The sequence below is a fragment of the Callorhinus ursinus genome, unplaced genomic scaffold, assembly GCF_003265705.2.
Source record: "Callorhinus ursinus isolate GAN/ISIS: 27379988/994484 unplaced genomic scaffold, GSC_fseal_2.0 scaffold1, whole genome shotgun sequence".
Taxonomy (NCBI): Eukaryota; Metazoa; Chordata; class Mammalia; order Carnivora; family Otariidae; genus Callorhinus; species Callorhinus ursinus.
In genome coordinates this window covers 94,082,428-94,101,898 of record NW_027397063.1, presented here as the reverse complement: position 1 = coordinate 94,101,898, position 19,471 = coordinate 94,082,428, and the positions used below count along the sequence as shown (strand labels likewise).

The 19,471-nt window shown below is 35.5% G+C and overlaps 2 protein-coding genes across 8 annotated transcripts in view; one reads left to right on the top strand and one right to left on the bottom strand.

Moving 5' to 3' along the window:
- The window catches only part of CUNH3orf80 (chromosome unknown C3orf80 homolog), a 56,309-nt gene extending 50,437 nt beyond the window's left edge, over window positions 1-5,872 (top strand). The window contains exons 2-5 of one of the 6 annotated variants that reach the window (XM_073897972.1): window positions 168-312; window positions 3,635-3,691; window positions 4,052-4,270; window positions 5,786-5,852. The gene's annotated coding sequence lies outside the window, so the exon portion shown is untranslated. Of the gene's footprint in view, window positions 1-167; window positions 313-3,634; window positions 3,692-4,051; window positions 4,271-5,785 lie in introns of all 6 variants that reach the window. The other 5 variants (XM_025879690.2, XM_073897977.1, XM_073897981.1 and 2 more) reach the window with 5 other exon arrangements.
- Window positions 1-19,471, bottom strand: part of IFT80 (intraflagellar transport 80) — a 123,562-nt gene that overhangs the window by 26,867 nt on the left and 77,224 nt on the right. For both annotated transcript variants that reach the window (XM_073897957.1, XM_073897959.1), the window contains exons 10-12: window positions 12,935-13,053; window positions 8,720-8,794; window positions 5,699-5,862 (exon numbers count right to left, since the gene is read on the bottom strand). In XM_073897957.1, coding sequence (XP_073754058.1) covers window positions 5,699-5,862; window positions 8,720-8,794; window positions 12,935-13,053 — 358 coding nt within the window. The remainder of the gene's footprint in view (window positions 1-5,698; window positions 5,863-8,719; window positions 8,795-12,934; window positions 13,054-19,471) is intronic.

The window sequence follows — 19,471 nt, the reverse complement described above, 5'->3', positions numbered from 1 at the left end:
AGAATTTCTATAAGTAATCAATATTATTTTACAAATTCAAATTCATGGCCTTACTATAGAATATTCAACTCAAAGTTCTACAGTACCAAATGTTTGGTTTCCCTCAAAATTTCTTTTTTTGTTGTTTTATTGATTTATTTTTAAGATTTTATTTATTTATTTTACAGAGGGAGAGAGAGAGAGAGAGAACAAGCAGGAGGAGCAGCAGAGGGAGAGGGAGAAGCAGGCTCCCCCCTGAGCAGGGAGCCCGATGCGGGACCCTACCCCATGACCTGAGCTGAAGGCAGATGCTTAACCGACTCAGCCACCCAGGTGCCCCTGTTTTGTTTGTTTGTTTTTAAAGTAGACTCTACACCCAACATGAACTCATGACCCTGAGGTAAGAGTCAAATGCTCTACCGACTGAACCAGCCAAGTGCCCCTCCCTCGGAACTTTGTATCCAGGGTTGGAGAGGTCTCTTAAAAAACCAGTATTTGTCAAAAACACTTGATTTGATAGCTTCCAGTCTGAAAATTTCCCTGAACTCCTGAGGGAAGGTTCCAGAACTATTCTCTCCATATCCCCAATAAGTCCCTTAATTTTTAGAGTTATGTAAGGAAAAGAATACATGCAAATAATATGCAGTCTATAAAATAATTACTTTTTAACCATTATTTTAGCATTAATTCTAAATTATTTTTCTTTTTGAGAGCTGTTAACAATGATTTCTCTTGCTAACGGATAGCTGGGGGAAAAAACTCCCTTATTGAAATGGAACAGATATTTTGAAATTAAATGTTTTCCATAGATTATCAAGAGCTGGTTTTAAGACAGACAAAACATTTGTTTGGAAACCATGAAATACATATGAAATATTCCACGGATAATATAAATTCAAAATTTTTGCTATATAAAAATGAAACCTTTGGTAACCTATAACAGCTCAATTTCCCTCCAATTTATCTTCTAAGCTACTTAGCCCTGGTCCTTACCTCACATGCTCTGATTTCAGGTGAATGGGTATCTAGTACTCCTACTACTCCACCTCCACACATTCTTGACCTGTACACTGTCATTCTACGTGCCCAGCTTTCTGCAAGATATGACCCTCTCAACCATCCCCACCTTCTCCTGGACCTTCACTGCACCTTTTTGTCCAGTTCATTCTTAGTACTGCAAACATTTTGAAGTTGCCTTCATTCAAAAAAAAAAAAAAATTCTTCCCTGCTGCAGTAATCTCTATTAATTCCTTGCCTCTCTTAATGCTAGACTTCCTCAAGCAATAGGTTTTCAACTTTTACAACTCCTCTCCACTGATCAACCTATTACAATTTGCTGTTCAACCTCACTACATGAGGCAAAGAGTCCCGCATGGATCACCAATGACCCCCATGTTGCCCATTAAATGAGTATTTTCAGTCTTCAAGCGTCTACTTTTAGTCTTGACCTCCCAGCAGCATTGAGTGCTTCCGACCATCCTCTTTCTTGAAACTCTTATGCAGGCTCCATATAACAGTTTTCTCCTGATTCTCTCCTACTTTGGACCATCGCTCATTCTCTTTTGCTAAGTCCTCCTTATTTGTTTTAGGTTAACTTTTCACAGTACCTACTTTCCCTGATTTCATCTACTTTCATGACATCAAGCATTATCTAAATAATGATAATAATGATAATTTAAAGTTCTCTATCTCCAACCCCAGCTTTCTGTGATGTTCTGAGTAGGCCAAGTTGTAAAAATTACAGGAGATTTGTATTGAGGCAGCCAAACCAAATGCTGCCTCTGCCCCCTTCTCTGTTTCACCAAAAGCTTCTTCTAGTCTCAAACATGGCAGTGGTATACATAGGGGGGCGCCTGGGTGGCTCAGTCAGTTAAGCGTCTGCCTTCGGTTTGAGTCAGGATCTCAGTGTTCTGGGATCAAGCCCGGAGTCATCGGCTCCCTGCTCAGGCAGGAGTCTGCTTCTCCCTCTCCCTCTACACCTGCCCCCACACCACTCATGCCCTCTGTCTGTCTCTCTCTCTGATATAAATAAAATCTTTTTTAAAAAATTAAAAATAAATAAATAAATAAAAAGATTGTTAGAGGATGAGCAGAAGATTGTTGGAGTGTTAGTTTTGGTGATTCTCTTTAAATAATTCCCAAATAACTCCAATCCAAGATTCATCCCAAATGGAGTAATTTTATATGATCAAACATGCACAAGGTTTACACAAATGAAAAGACAGAAATGGCACAAAAAGACAGTAGTGCCACAAGTAGCCAAAAAAATGAACAATTTATACAGATCCTAAGAATGCTAAAATATGTAGAACATGATATTTAAATCCCAGAGGATCACATTTCTAGTATATTGATTATTAGCTGTTAATAAATCTTAGGAATGTTAAGTTTGAGATCACTGGCTATATTCACAGAAGAAATAATGTTGTAACAATAAGTTACGCTTTAAAATTGCTCAGAAAAATGAAAAAGAAAACTACTGTAACAAAAGTTTTAATTAAGCAGGGCATATTTAAAAATTTTGGCTTCCATTAAAAAATGTTTTGGGCTTGGCTAAACCCAGTTTTTTTCATAGCTATACAAACTAATAACTTTTTTAAAAGATTTTATTTATTGGGGTGCCTGGGTGGCTCAGTCGTTAAGCATCTGCCTTTGGCTCAGGTCATGATCCCAGGGTCCTGGAATCGAGCCCCACATCGGGCTCCCTGCTCCGCGGGAAGCCTGCTTCTCTCTCTCCCACTCTCCCTGCTTGTGTTCCCTCTCTCACTGTGTCTCTCTCTGTCAAATAAATAAATAAAATCTTAAAAAAAAGATTCTATTTATTTACTTATTTTGAGAGAGAGATTATGTGAGAGTGGGGGGTGGGGCCTGGGCAGAAAGGCAGAGGGAGAGAGAGAGACTCTCAAGCCGACTTCGAGCTGAGCACGGAGCCTGAGGCAGGGCTTAATCTCACGACCCCTAGATCATGACCTGAGCCGAAATCAGGAGTCGGACACTTAAGCAACTGAGCCACAGGCGCCCCCAAACTGATAACTTTTTTTATAAATAAAAGTGTACCATCCTTTTGCTGATTGTACATATTATAAAGAGATGGAGGTATATGGATAGATTTGTCTACTTCTTTCTATAACTGCAAGTGGCCCTGAACTACAGGAGGCTGGATCTGTATTTTAGTGTTAGTATGTAGCAAAAACTGGAGCTGCAGGCCTGAAAGAGTTGCTTCTAAACATAACTGCTCTCTAACTTCTACTCTCCATATACCCAGACATTTGTTTCAGTCACCCACACTAATATCATTGCTTATCTGTGCAAGTGTTTGAGGAAAGGAAGTCAAAAGCACTAGTACCTCTACTATTTAATCTGTCACCTAAAGTGGTAGAATACTGTACTTGGTGCAAGAATCCTGCTTATAAAGGAGCTCCCAAATTAGGAAGGAACCAATGGTTTCATATGTGAATGGTCCCCCTTAAAGGAAAATTTCATAGGTTAATGATTCTAAGTACTTCAACTGTTTTCTACTGTTAGCATATACCTCTATTTAACCATCAGTGAATACTAGTTTCTTTTTAAAGAAACATAAGGAAAATATTTTCCTGCTCATTTTATGTCAGTTTACAATAATTTTATTTTGGTCTTTTTGATTTTCTGTTTATAGCAAAACAGAACTGCATGATTATCTTGTTCAACAATCAAAATTTACGTAAGAAAACAGGTAATTTACTGGCAGATAAACCTATATTTCTGAAAATGTTGATAATTCTTTCTAGCTCTAAAATTCTATGAATTATCAAAGAATTAAAAAATAATGAAATATGTTTCAGGTGCGAATTAAACATAGAAAAATTCAGAATAAGGTATATTCAGTGGGAAACATATATACTTTATTACAGCTTCTATCTGAAATATGTGGTGTTGAACAAGAGAAGTGCAGACAACTCATAATGATCACTGGGATTTTTAAATTTGAGTTTACTGAAGACAAAAATCTGACTTCCAAATTATTATTATCAACAATTACTCACCATCTTAACTGTGTCTGCTAACTACATACTATCTTATTTGTCTTTTTTAGACAGAAAGGAAGTCCTTCAAAAAACAAAACAATCACCAAATGTCCTCTGTCAGAGAAAGTCTAAGACATGAAGAGACAGAAGCTTTACTTAGGAGGATTATATTTCTACCAGTATGGGACATGATGTTATCTGAAAGTACTGAAAATTAAAAAGTGGGACAGTTTTCTAGCTCCTGAATTAGGTCTTTCACAGCGTGAACTAACAAAATTAACCATCAGGTCAGATTTTTTTTTTAGTAACATGTCACAGTGACAAACGTTTAGCTATATGTATCAATGGAGAAAAGCAATTATTTAATATTTTCCCACTAGGCTTTAGGAATAACTCACTCTCTCTCTTATCTCGTTGGTTGTACTTCCTCTCATCCATCTCTAAATATTGATGTGCTCAGTCTTTGCTTCTCTTCTCTGCCTATATTCACTTCCTAGGCAATTTCACTCAGTGCCATGGCAGCATCTGTACACCAGTGACTCCCAAATTTATATCTCTAGTCCCCAACTCTCTCCTGAGCCCTGGACTTGTCTATGCTATTGTTTACTCTCCATTCCTGCTTGAATGTGCAAGAAGCGTTTAAACTTACCGTGACCAAAATAGAACCCCATATGTGGACTTCCTCTAATCCTCCTCCTTCGCCATCTTCCATCTTACTCATCCAGGATAAGAATGTAGGATACCATGTTTGCCTCCTCTCTCTCATGCCAACATCGTTACCATGGCCAAGTCTTTACATGATCTGGTTCCTGCTTATCTCTCTCTGTCCTCTCCTCCCACACTCTGCCTAGCTCATGTTGACTTAGTCCCATGGACTTCTGGCAGTTCCTTTTACAAGCCAGTCATTCCCACCTCAGAACCCTTGCCCGTGCTTGTCCTGTAGTCATTCCCCTGTTCCACCTCCAGTGTGCTCTATTCCCTCACCCTGCATTTTCTTCACAACACATATCATGAGCTGACTACTTATTGTATATTTGTATGTTTATTTGTGTGTCTTATTCATTGTTGTATCCTTATCTTCTAGAAAAATACTTGGTACATGGCAAGTACTCAGTAGTGGATAAGTGACACTGTGATATAGCAATGCCCTAATAAAATGGTGTCTCTGTACGATGGAATTCCAAAACATCTGACATACTTATATCAATTTATAAATATAATGTGGTCTTTATTTTTATACAAAAATTTTGAATTATTCATAACTTTCTAATTCATTAATTTAAAAATATATAAATATAAAAATATTTATAAAATATAAGTATATATAAGTAAAATAAACAGTACAATGAAGTATTTACTGTTACCAGATGAAGAAAAAGGGAACAGTTTAAAAAAATCACTAAATTTAAGAATTAACAAACATTTTTAGGACTCACAAATTTAAACTCAAACTCCCTACCAACAGCTACTAAATATATAAAGATTTATTCCTTATCAATAAGCTTTGATGTTGTGATAATCTCTATCAATTGGGTATAATATGACAACTTTAGTATTCTAATTAATTCACTTAGGACAAATTAGGAAGCTCATAATTCTTTCATATAAAGTTAACATATTAATAGATGAGAAAATGAAACTTAATTTAAGGAAATTTTACACTGTTAACAAATTTCATGGAAATGTGACATGGAAAATTATAAAAATGCACTTACTTTTTTCATCAGCTTTGTCTTTTATTGCTATGGTATCATTACTCAGAGACACAGTCTGTGCATTCAGAATATCTGTTCTCATTCCAGGAAATTTTGGAGAAGAAATGAAGCGGCCTTCATAAGAATATAAATAGATACCCCCACCATCTACAAGAAGAAAATGTCTAAAAAAAAAAAAAGAATAAAATACATTCTCAAATAGAAGCTTAGTATATTTTCATTTTTATATTAGAGAATAGTTTATTCTTTGGAAAAATCTAAATTTAATTTTTTTCCTTTGAAAATTTATGATATTGCAAAAAACAATTCAACAACAAAGGGAAAGCAAAAGATCTCTTGCAATCCTATCTCTATAGAGATAATTTAGGGCAAAGTATAGATATATTATAATTTCATTTTATTAACTCATTCCTGAGAGACATTTATTTCAAATTATTCATTGCTTTAAAGAATGTCTAATATATACACATTTCTATATGTCTACCTTACTTATTTCCTTAGTATAATTTCTAGAAATGCAATAATTGGATCAGAGGGCATATACTTATAAAATTTTAATATAGGTTTTTAAACTGCCCTTTGAAAGGTTGTAATAGTTTACACTCATACTACTGCCATATTGGAGTGCCTGATTCCTTGATGCTGAACACAGTATTACTTTTTAAAATCTTATGTTCAAAACTGTAATATCCTTGGATTCAGAACTATTTCTTGATTCAGGAATTGCTAAGTGTTCTTTCTTGGCATGGAAACAAATATATACTAAAATTTTAATTAAATTAATACTTGAGTATTGGTGTGTAGTTTAATTGAAGGGTTTGGCCCTTACACATTAGTGTATGAAAACAATATTTGCTAATGTTGACAAAGTGACACATCATATTAGTATATATTTTTTCTTTGTTTCAATACTAAAAACTTTTTCTCTCCTGAACAAGACACTATAAGCTTTTAACCTCCTTGTGAGTAAACCTGTGTTTCATAGGGCAAACATTTCTAAATGTAGAAATAGGACAAACATTAGGTAGTAAGTAAATTATTCTTCAATTACCTAATCAGTTATGCCATTAACATATGCCTTTACTAAGAGCATATTCAATACACTTATAAGTAATGTATAAATAAATTTATTTGGCACTGTCTGAGTAAAAAGAATTTCAGAAATATGGTTTTTTAGATAGCTGACATCTTACTTATTAAGTGGAAAAGGTGTCTTTCTGTATTAAAAATGTCTGATATTACAAAATAACATTATTTTAATTTCACCAAATAGATGATACAAAATTTGACACAATTTTCTCAATCACTCGAGGTCATCAATATGATGATCATCTTCTTTAGTAGCTGTTTAACTGACAGCTTTGGTACTCATGAGAATCTGTTGGTGCATCAGAGTAATTAAGCTATTCAGCTCTACAGTTCTGTACTTTTCGTTTTCTCTACACTGCCTTGCCAGGCAATCACTTTTCTTCTTGTCCTTGTGCCAGCCTCTCACAGCCCACCAGCATTCCTCATCTGGTTTGCTATTTTTAAAAGGCTGTGGGTTAGAAAACCTGTTAACAACACTATTAAGAGATTGCCTAGATGGCGAGTAAAGGAATGAGGAATAAAATACATGGTTTTCGTACAAAGATTTCATGGGTAGCTATTTTAGGCAATTGTTGATTCTATTTTCAAACTTTATTCCTGGTTTTGTTGGGTTGTAGCTTTCTAAGACTGACCTCTGATTCAGTAGGATATCACTGTACTTGATAGACTGATTGATGACAGTTTTTATGGAAAAGTGTGGGTTCTTGAGGAATAGCTATTCCCACTTTACTCCAGTTTGTTGGCCTGGAGTTTCATCGTCCTGTACACACCGAAGGCGTGGGTAAAGAATATTATTTTTCAAACTTCAGGTCACAGCCACGTAGTGGCTCATAAAATCAATGTGTTTTAAATATTTAAAACCAAAGACAAAAACAGAACAGAATAAAAAATAAGGGCCCTGAGGTCACAACGATCTCATAGTAACTCCCCTGTTTTTTTTTTTTTAAGATTTTATTTATTTGAGAAAGAGAGAAGGGGACATGAGATGGGGGAGGGACAGAAGGAGAGGGAGAAGCAGACTCCCCACTGAGTGCAGAGCCCAACGTGGGGCTTGATCCCAGAGCCCTGAGATCATGACCTGAGCTGAAGTCAGAAGCTTAACTGACTGAGCCACCCAGGTGCCCCAACCCCTCTCATTCTCTCAGATCACTACTTTGATATTTACTTATAATAAAGTTAGTCTCATCATTCTCAATAAATGAATACCTTTTATATTTCTCAATTTAAATTTTTAGTATAGTAAATGCTGAGACATATTACTTATAATAAATTTAGTCTATCATTCTTAATAAATGAATACCTTTTATATTTCTCAATTTAAATTTTTAGTATAGTAAATGCTGAGACATATAATCTATATATAACTCTCAAGAACTTTTTTTAAGAGTGTAAAGAGGGGTGCCTTGGTGGCTCAGTCAGTTAAGCATCTGACTCTGGATCTCAGCTCAGGTCTTGATCTCAGGGTCATGAGTTCAAGCCCCGCACTGGGCTTTACACTGGACGTGTACCTACTAAAAAAAAAAAAAAAAAAAAGAAGGTAGAGAAATTCTGAGACCAACAAGCTTCAGAACCATTGACCTAATAGCTTATTCTTACTTTTTTCCTTTAAAATAAATAGAAACAGGGGTGCCTGGGTGGCTCAGTTGGTTAAGCAACTGCCTTCAGCTCAGGTCATGATCCCAGGGCCCTGGGATCAAGCCCCACATCGGGCTCCCTACTCAGTGGGGAGCCTGCTTCTCCCTCTCCCACACCCTGCTTGTGCTCTCTCTCTGTCAAAGGAATAAATAAAGTCTTAACAAAAAATAAATAGAAACAGACTGATTCCAAATGACTAACGTACCATTCTGTAAGTGGCATGCTTTAAAGAGTGCTTTACTGCAATCTGAAATATTTTAACCCCATATTCAATAGTCAAACATGATAAACACATACCTTTCTGCCTGCAGAATTAAACTAACAGTTCCTTCTTTAAGATCAAATATAAGTGGTGTATTCCAGTTTTTCGTACTAAAAGATAAATAAAATGGATATTTATTAACATTTAAAATACCAAATACTTTTTAATAAATAGATAAGTATTCATTATAAATAGTGTCATCAGTTTCACTGTAACTGTATATATTTCTATGATAGCACTAGGCACATTGTTCTGAAATCATTCATTTACATGTCTGTATCCCTGAGCAGACATCAAACTGTAAGTAATAAGTATTTAATAGTAAACGTTCAACAAATGTTTATTCTAGGTATCACAATATGTGAATTGGGGAATCCTAAGTGCAAGTTCTGTCATTTATTAGCTCTGTGATTTGGGCAAGTCATCTTATGTTTCTCATCTGATAAATAGTAGCAGTATGGCTTGGTAAAGAAAGGACACATTTTTGGCTAGCCAAGGATTAGCGATCTGGTTTCACCACCTGTCGGCCATATGCTCTTAATAAGCTTAACCTCCTAAGCATCAGTTTCTTTACTTGTAAAATGGAGATAATGGTGACTCACCTAAAGTGTCTAGCTAACTGCCTCTTATATAATAAGGAGACTCACCTAAAGTGTCTAGCTAACTGCCTTTTATATAATGAGATACTGAACAACTATAATAACAATAATGTTATGAACATGAGCATTTTTCCTACAGGTCTCTCAATGTTACTGTTAGTCCAAATGAAGATTTCTGTGAAGCATTCTGTAAATTGTAAAGTACTATATAAATGTAAGCTATGACCATGCTTATTGAATAAGTGGATAAATAAATGAACAAATAACTCTTTTGGTTTCTATAGTGTAATATGATTCAAAGATAGGAAAAAGGGAGAGAACATTTACAAACTGAAAACCCACCCCAAATCATCAAAGTTTCACAGTTTAAAATGTTTTACTACTCTTAAATATTCTGAATTCCTCTCAATTATTTTCACGAAACCAATTCTTTAAATCAGATTAAATCTCATATTCAGATCCAGAAAGTGCAGGAAGAGGAAGGATGCAGTAAGTGGACATACTGGTGGGAAATTAATACTGGCTAATGCAGAGTCTGGCACCCGCTTCAGTAAGTAAATGCATGCACAAAGTGAAACAATGAATAAAATACTAATAATTAGTAAGCCTGGTATTCACAGGTATGATAAAGATATGTGCTTTATGCTTTAGAAAAGATATCATAGCATGCTTCATTTATGTAGTCATTAGAATTAACCTTCATTCTTTGATAATAGTGATTGTGAGGTTTTTTAAATGTCCCCTTGCAAAACATCTGATATTTATGACAACTGGGATATATATACCTGTCAGGGAAATATAAACTCCCTAAACCACATTGGTGAATAGAGCAAGGGTATTTTTCTATACAATTATTTGAAAAATCAAATGAAAATTTAACATAGAATACTTACGTATTATTTACTTTTTCTGGAACTTCTTTTCATATAAACCACTATATTGCTTACATGCTTGTTTTAAAAATTATATTTTTATTACTAAAAAGGGGTAACAGTTATTAAGAACTAGGAGTCAAACCCCAGTAATTTGACCTACGGTGAGTTACTTAAATACTCTGTGTGTCCTTTAGTTTCTTCACCTTGTAAAATGGGAATACTACTACTCAACACACTGGGTAAATTAGACCAGGACCATAACAGACAGTATAATAGTGCCCAATAAACGATAGTTGTTGTTATCTAAAATACTAGTAGGGGGGCGCCTGGGTGGCTCAGACGTTAGGCGTCTGCCTTCGGCTCGGGTCATGATCCCGGGGTCCCGGGATCGAGCCCCGCGTCGGGCTCCCTGCTCCGCGGGAAGCCTGCTTCTCCCTCTCCCACTCCCCCTGCTTGTGTTCCCTCTCTTGCTGTGTCTCTCTCTGTCAAATAAATAAAATCTTTAAAAAAAAAATAATAAAAAAAAATAAAATAAAATACTAGTAGGTTTTTTGGGGCCTCTGGCTGGCTCAGTCGGTAGAGGATGCGACTTGATCTCGGAGCTGTGAGTTTGAGCCCCACGTTGGGTGTAGAGATTACTTAAAAATAAAATCTTTAATACATAAATAAAGAAAATAAAAACACTAGTAGGTTTTTTAATTTAATGAAATATATTTTGGTGAAAATAGGTCTCAGCACTACCTCATTCCCACTACTGCTCCATGGTATTTCACTTTCATAAATATTTTGTACCTTAATAAATGTCTTGACAAGAGAGGGGAGGCAAGACTAAACCAGAAAAGAAGAAAAGCAATCTTATATTTTGCCACATATTAACTAGTATGTGAAAAGTAGAGTGACAAAAAAAATTAAATCACAGCTGCTAAACTTTTGAGTATTTTAAAAAGCAACCCCTCTAATACAAGTAACACATGATACTAATCCTATGGATTCAAGTATGTCATTGCCACTAAAACAAGCAGAACAAACCCATCACTTGCGGTGGTTAAGAGCCCTACCTTTCTTCAAACAAACCCGAAATTGAGGAGATCCTCTCTATTTTTTCTCAAGTCCATGAAAATTATTCAAATGACTATGTGCACTAAGTAATTGTGAAATTTCTTCACATTCTATAATCCCTCCCCTATATAGCAACTGTGTAACTTGGTATCTTTCTTGACTTTTCCCAGAGTCTTACTGTTGCTCCTTCTCCTTCATGTAAGAAAAAAATTTCACTTAAATTGAGCCACCTGTTTCTTTGTCCCCTCTCTTCTCTGCTTCTCCCATTTAATTCTTGGCAGCTGTCCTAAGTTGCAGATTCTGATTAGCAGCAGATTTATACATAGTGAGAATTTTTAATATATAGTTGTAATAAATGTTACTGTTAATCAAATTGGATATCTTTGTGCTGTGTATTACTGGGCTTAGGAATCCAAGATACCACTATACTTTGTTTTTTGATTCATTTATTCATCCAAGAATTTTTTTTTAATTAAGTACCTACTACATGTTGAACACGGTGCTGGGTACTGGGTGTACAGTTGTGAATAAGACACATATAGTCCTTATCTTCAATTTTATATTCAATGATTAAACTATAACCACATGATGTTATAAAGATAAGCACAGAATATAAAAAACTATAGTTAACTTTCACAACTCTTGAAAGTAACATCGTGGTTACTTGAGTTTCCTGGATAGTTGAAACGTCAAATGGTGGCATGCTTAGAGCCAGCTTGTACCAAGTGGTATATTTTCAGGAATTTTGCAAGCCAACTGTCAAATAGAGCTATTATTTAAAATTAAATTATATAAACTTATAATTAAGCAAATTATATTCAAAACAAAGATAGTAAGTACTCCAAACCTATTACTTCCAGATGATTTTATTACATTTTACTATTATCTGTGCACTTGAGATTATTTACATCTGTTGTATCTATATGATGGCAATTCTATATAATGGCTTGCTACTGTGCATCTCTTTTCAATTCTGCCTTCAGTGACATCATATTGGTATCTTGAAATCAGTCTCGGTAGAAGTATTTACATTATAAAAATAGGCAAACACTGCAAATCAGGTTGGTTGGTTCATTTCCAAAAAGCCAGTTCAACATTTATCAGCACATATTGAGTTACACTTTGAAAAATACCAAGTATATTTGTTTTAGGCACAAGTTTCTTGGATGTACTGAATTATTCCCTGCTTTCTAACACAAAGTAGATTGAATATAGTTTCTTTCCTTATTTCTGGGCAACTCTGGATTTTCAATATGAACATCCAGGATTACCCTAGGCTGTAACACTGACACTGAATACCCCCTTGTGTCCTTACTGAACATCCTTCAGCCTGGTGTCAGGCTGCTAGCTGTCCTCACTCTTCCAGTGGTGAGGTGGGTCCTTTTCCCATCATTTATCAGCTGCTCCTCTGGGCTTTGAAATCAACTTATACTAAATTCCTTAGGATTGTGAGGAAAGTAAGAGTAGACACTATCTCAGAGAAAGTATTTTCTATTATAAAAATGATTATTAACCTCTGATGCACAAACTTTATTAGATTTATTTTCACTGCTTATACCTCATTTTGAAGTCACTTTTTGGTTGGGAGTAAGTTCAGGATAAGTGAGGTTTTAAGAAAATTAAATTTAGAACCAAACCATGTTGATAGGAAAGCTTGAAAATAAATTTCCTCACCATAGACAAAACTCTGAATTTTTAAGAAATGCAAGATGCTTACGAGAACACATAACATTGAAGAGACGTTGAAACAACTAAGTGTGCGTAGTTCAAAGATGCTTTAATGACTCTATCACGGAATTCCAGTAAATCCACTGCATCATTAAGAACATTACGAACCTAAACAAGGAAAAAGGAAATACCAAAAAACAACATTAAAATACATCCGAATTTTAATTAGGTAAGTTAGCAAGATTTTGAAGCATAAAATTCAATGCACTCTGGATTACCTAATCATATAAAAAAAATTCAGTAGGAACTAGGCATAAGATGACATATTTGGGTATAAAAATCAACCAACAAAAGAGAGACACAAAAAAACTTAGAAATGTAGATTTCTAACCTGAAAGCCAATCTCAATGATGTAACAATGGAGAAATAGGTGAAAAATGCTATAACATTGAGATATAGTAAAAAATATATATGGCATATTGGAGTTGGAAAGAGACTATGATTTCTGCCCAAACAGTAAGAATATCTCTTTTTAGGGCTAGGTTTTAAAATTTTTAAATTTAAGTTCTAGGGCGCCTGGGTGGCTCAGTTGGTTAAGCGACTGCCTTCGGCTCAGGTCATGATCCTGGAGTCCCAGGATCGACTCCCACATTGGACTCCCAGCTCAGCGGGGAGTCTGCTTCTCCCTCTGACCTTCCCCCCTCTCATGTACTCTCTCTCTCTCTCATTCTTTCTCTCAAATAAATAAAAGTTTTTTAAAAATAAATAAATAAATACATTTAAGTTCTAAAAAAAGAGATGTAATAATTAAAAAAATTAAAATGGAGTGGGAGGTATTAGTAAAGACACCAACTGTGAAGAAGTCAAGCTGCACAGAGGGGCACAAATATTACCATTATGTTAAAACATAGAGATAATACATAAGGAAGCTAAGTACTAACTAACAAATAAAAATCTTACTTATGATAGTCAAACTGTTACAAAAATAACAGAATAAAGCTAGTAAGGATTTTAACACTTGGCAGTATCTGCTAACAACCTTAAGTTGATGGACAATCTGCAACAAATTAAGAAAAATGTTGAGCAAGTTAAATTTATCTAATCTCTTGTCAATACCAGAATGGGTAGGACATTGTAGTAAGAGGTGAAAGTAGAGAAAAAAAGATTAATTGTACCTAGAACTTAGCATTTCTTTAAATTCCTCTCAAAATGTTAGCATCTTTCTAAATATAGTGTGACAATTGTAGAAAGGGTATGAAGATAAAAAGAGAAAGTCAAACTTCTTTAAGGTACTTCTTCAAAGCACTTATACCTATAAGGCATATTACATTTTTATTATCTGCTCTTCAACTCCCATCTCCACGAAACTACCACCATGATGGAGATAGCAAAATTACATATACATATATTCCTTGACCCAGCAATCTTACTTCTAGAATTCTATCAAAAAGATAAACAAGCAAAATCATGAAATAACACACACATGAAAGATTGTTACTATATACAGCTCTATTGGTAATAGCAAAAGACTGGAAACAGCCCAAATGTCTATCAATAAGTGATAGACTGAATAAACTATGGTATATTCACAAAGTGGAATACTATACAGCTCTAAAAAGAAATAAGAAGATCTATAGAGTGAACTCCAGGATATAGTATAAGGTGAAAAATGCAAGATGTAAAACAATGTATCTAGTCTAATATCTTTTATCTAATAAAAGGAAGGATATGAAGATATATGGATTTGTTTTTTTTTAAGTGTATACTTTAATCAGTATATAAACAATTAGGTAAGCTTACGGAGAAGCTGACCAAGATACATATATTGGGAGTTAACAAGTAGCCATCTAAATTTTCTATATTTCATTTTCTTACAGAATATTTATCCATGTTGTTTACTGTATAATTTCTCACATGCCACTTTATAAGTCTTTTATTGTAAAGACAATTCTTCTCTCTGATGACAAACAGCAGCCATACTGTCAGTGATTATTCCGGAACTCCACATTAGATAAATTCAATTTCTTCTTGAGATACAAGTTTTGAGATACAAGTTTTGAGATACAAGTTTCCTTCTGTATTTCTGAGGTAATATTTTTATTATTTATGCAGTGTCTGGTGGACCCCGATGCATCAGCAAATCTAGTGACTTACTTCCCTTAGAATGCTGTGAAACTGGGGCACCTGGGGGGCTCAGTCATTAAGCGTCTGCCTTCAGCTCAGGTCATGATCCCAGGGTCCTGGGATTGAGCCCTGCATTGGGCTCCCTGCTTGGTAAGCCTGCTTCTCCCTCTGCCTGCCGCTCCCCCTGCTTGTGCTCTCTCTCTCTCTCTCTCTTTCAAATAAATAAATAAAATCTTAAAAAAAAATGCTGTGAAATTGAAGAAGAGTGAGAGGGTAGTCCTGCCGATCCGAAAACTTCTGATACACTGGGTTTAGGAATTGTCTCTTCTGTCAGAGTACCATACTAATAGAATATGTGGCTTGACTACCTGAACAACCCTGCCGGCAGACGCCATCTTGCTGTCCATCATGACCCTGAGATGGGGCAGCTTCTGGGGCACTTGCTAGGCACAGAAATAACAGGAGTCCTGAGGAGTTGGGGGTGGGCCCTGCCTGTGATATATGGATTTGTTTATGTTAAAGAAACAAAACAAGAAATCTAAAACAGTATTCATAACATATTCTCATAATAATATTGATGTTGTTATTTTAAACTATATTGTGGGATATAGTTTAATATATATGTTTGTATGTGCATATATATGTAAGATAGATAGATAAATAGACAGATAGATAAATCAGCCAAAGACGGGACCATTTGAGCATTGAAGAGAATAATAACTGCAATGGATTGAAACATCAAAAATGTTAAAATCTGTAAGTTTATAATGATAACATCATCATCAATGACAATAACACTCATGGGGAAATCAACTCATTATTTGAAAATATAGAAAATACTTCAGAACTGTTTCACCTCAGAGTAACCAAATGGTTGAAAAGGCAGTGTCTTATGGAAGAACTTTAGCTAATAAATGCAGAAGGAATGGTAGAATTACAAGATTACCATTTTGCAAATCCCAATGAAACATGGTTCTAGACAAGTATTATCAATGGCTGCTAAAAATATTAAAGTAAAAGCCTAATGAGCTCTTCAGACTTTTTTTTTATGATTGGTGAATCAAGACTTACAATACCTAAGCATATTGATTAATCTAGCAGACATATGTTGTCTCTTGATGTGATGCAATAGGAAGTCCACAGCATTACTTACAAAGTGTTCTTTATACTTATCAAGGCTCTAAATTTAAAAACCAGTCTACAGGAAATACAGGGGCTAGACGAACATGTTAAATGGAATCATACCATAGGGATGCAAATGGGAAAATGTGAAAAATTCAGCAGAACAAACCACCTGGTTTCTTAAGCAAATAGGGAGAAGAAATTATTTCATATTTAAAAAGACTGAAGAGAACGGTAGAAACATTAGATTGGCAGCAGACCTATCCACAGAGACCTGGCAGGCCAGAAAGGACTGGCATGATATATTCAGAGCACTAAACAAGAAAAATATGCAGCCAAAAATACTATATCCAGCTAGGTTGTCACTGAAAATAGAAGGAGAGATAAAAAAGCTTCCAGGACAAACAAAAACTAAAAGAATTTGCAAACACCAAGCCAGCCCTACAAGAAATATTGAAAAGGGTCCTCTAAGCAAAGAGAGAGCCTAAAAGTAACATAGACCAGAAAGGACTAGAGACAATATACAGTAAGAGTCACCTTACAATACTATGTAAAGTGTATTGTAGGCAATATTATGGCAATACTATGGCACTAAATTTGTATCTTTCAATAGTTACCCTGAATGTAAATGGGCTAAATGCCCCAATCAAAAGACACAGGGTATCAGATCGGATAAAAAAACAAGACCCAACAATATGCTGCCTGCAAGAGACTCATTTTAGACCCAAAGACACCTCCAGATTGAAAGTAAGGGGGTGAAAAACAATTTAACATGCTAATGGACATCAAAGGAAAGCTGGTGTGGCAATCCTTATATCAGAGAAATTAGATTTTAAACCAAAGACTAGAATAAGAGATGAGGAAGGACACTATATCCTAATTAAAGGGTCTATCCAACAAGAAGATCTAACAATTGTAAATATCTATGCCCCTAACGTGGGAGCAGCCAATTAATAACAAAATCAAAGAAACACATTGAAAGCAATACAATAATAGTAGGGGACTTTAACACCCCCCTCACTGAAATGGAGAGATCATCTAAGCAAAAGATCAACAAGGAAATAGACTTTAAATGACACACTGGACCAAATGGACTTCACAGATATATTCAGAACATTCCATCCCAAAGCAACAGAATACACATTCTTCTCTAGTGCCCATGGAACATTCACCAGAACAGATCACTTCCTAGGCCACAAATCAGGTGTCAACTGATACCAAAAGATTGGGATCATTCCCTGCATATTTCTGGACCACAATGCTTTGAAACTAGAACTCAATCACAAGAGGAAAGTCGGAAAGAACTCAAATACATAGAGGTTAAAGAGCATTCTACTAAAGAATGAATGGGTCAACCAGGAAATTAAAGAAGAATTTTAAAAATTCATGGAAACCAATGAAAATGAAAACACAACTATTCAAAATCTTTGGGATGCAGCAAAGGCAGTCCTAAGAGGAAAGTATATAGCGATACAAGCCTTTCCCAAGAAACAAGAAAGGTCTCAAATACACAACCTAACCCTATACCTAAAGGAGCTGGAGAAAGAACAGCAAATAAAGCCTAAACCCAGCAGGAGAAGAGAAATAATAAAGATCAGAGGAGAAATCAATGAAATAGAAACCAAAAGACCAGTAGAACAAATCAATGAACCTAGGAGCTGGTTCTTTGAAAGAATTAATAAGATTGATAAACCCTTGGCCAGATTTACCAAAAAGAAAAGAGAAAGGACCCAAATAAATAAAATCATGAATGAAGGAAGAGAGATCACAACCAACACCAAAGGAATACAAACAATTATAAGAACATATTATGAGCAACTATATGCCAGCAAATTAGACCATCTGGAAGAAATGGATGCATTCCTACGATGTATAAACTACCAAAACTGGACCAGGAAGAAATAGAAAACCTGAACAGACCGATAACCAGTAAGGAAATTGAAGCAGGAATCAAAAATCTCCTAACAAACAAGAGACCAGGGCCAGATGGCTTCCCAGGGGATTTCTACCAAACATTTAAAGAAGAATTAATACCTATTCTTCTGAAACTGTTCCAAAAAATAGAAATGGAAGGAAAACTTCCAAACTCATTTTATGAGGCCAGCATTACCTTGATCCCAAAACCAGACAAAGACTCCATCACAAAGGAGAATTCCAGACCAATATCCCTGATGAACACAGATATAAAAATTCTCACCAAAATACTAGTCAATAGGATCCAACATCACATTAAAAGGATTATTCACCACAACCAACTGGGATTTATTCCTGGGCTGCAAGGTTGGTTCAAGATCTGCACATCAGTCAATGTGATACAATACATTAATAAAAGAAAGAACAAGGGCGCCTGGGTGGCTCAGATGGTTAGGTGTCTGCCTTCGGCTCAGGTCATGTTCCCAGGGTCCTGGGATTGAGTCCCGCATCGGGCTCCCTGCTCCTTGGGAGCTTGCTTCTCCCTCTGCCTCTCTCTCTCTCTCTCTCTCTCTCTCTGTCTCTCATGAATAAATAAATAAAAAATCTTTAAAAAAAAAAAGAATAAGAACCATATGATCCTCTCAACAGATGCAGAAAAAGCATTTGACAAAGTATAGCATCCTCTCTTGATTAAAACTCTTCAGAGTGCAGGGATAGGGAGGGTACATACCTCAATATCATAAAAGCCATCTATGAAAAACTCACAGCGAATATCATTCTCAATGGGGAAAAACTACAACCTTTTCCCCTAAGGCCAGGAACACGGCAGGGATGTCCACTATCACCATTGCTATTCAACAAAGTACTAGAAGTGCTAGCCTCAGCAATCAGACAACAAAAAGAAATAAAAGGCATCTGAATCGGCAAAGAAAAAGTCAAACTCTCATTCTTTGCAGATGATATGATACTGTATGTGGAAAACCCAAAAGACTCCATCCCAAAACTGCTAGAACTCATACAGGAATTCAGTAAAGTGGCAGGATATAAAATCAACCCACAGAAATCAGTTGCATTTCTATACACCACCACCAAGACAGAAGAAAGAGAAATTAAGGAGTTGATCCCATTTACAATTGCACCCAAAACCATAAGATACCTAGGAATAAATCTAACCAAAGAGGCAAAGGATCTGTACTCAGAAAACTATAAAATACTCATGAAAGAAATTGAGGAAGACACAAAGAAATGGAAAAATATTCCATGTTCATGGATTGGAAGAACAAATATTGTGAAAATGTCTATGCTACCTAGAGCAATTTACACATTTAATGCAATCCCTATCAAAATACCATCAACTTTTTTCAAAGAAATGGAACAAATAATCCTAAATTTTGTATGGAAAAAGAAAAGACCCCGAATAGCCAGA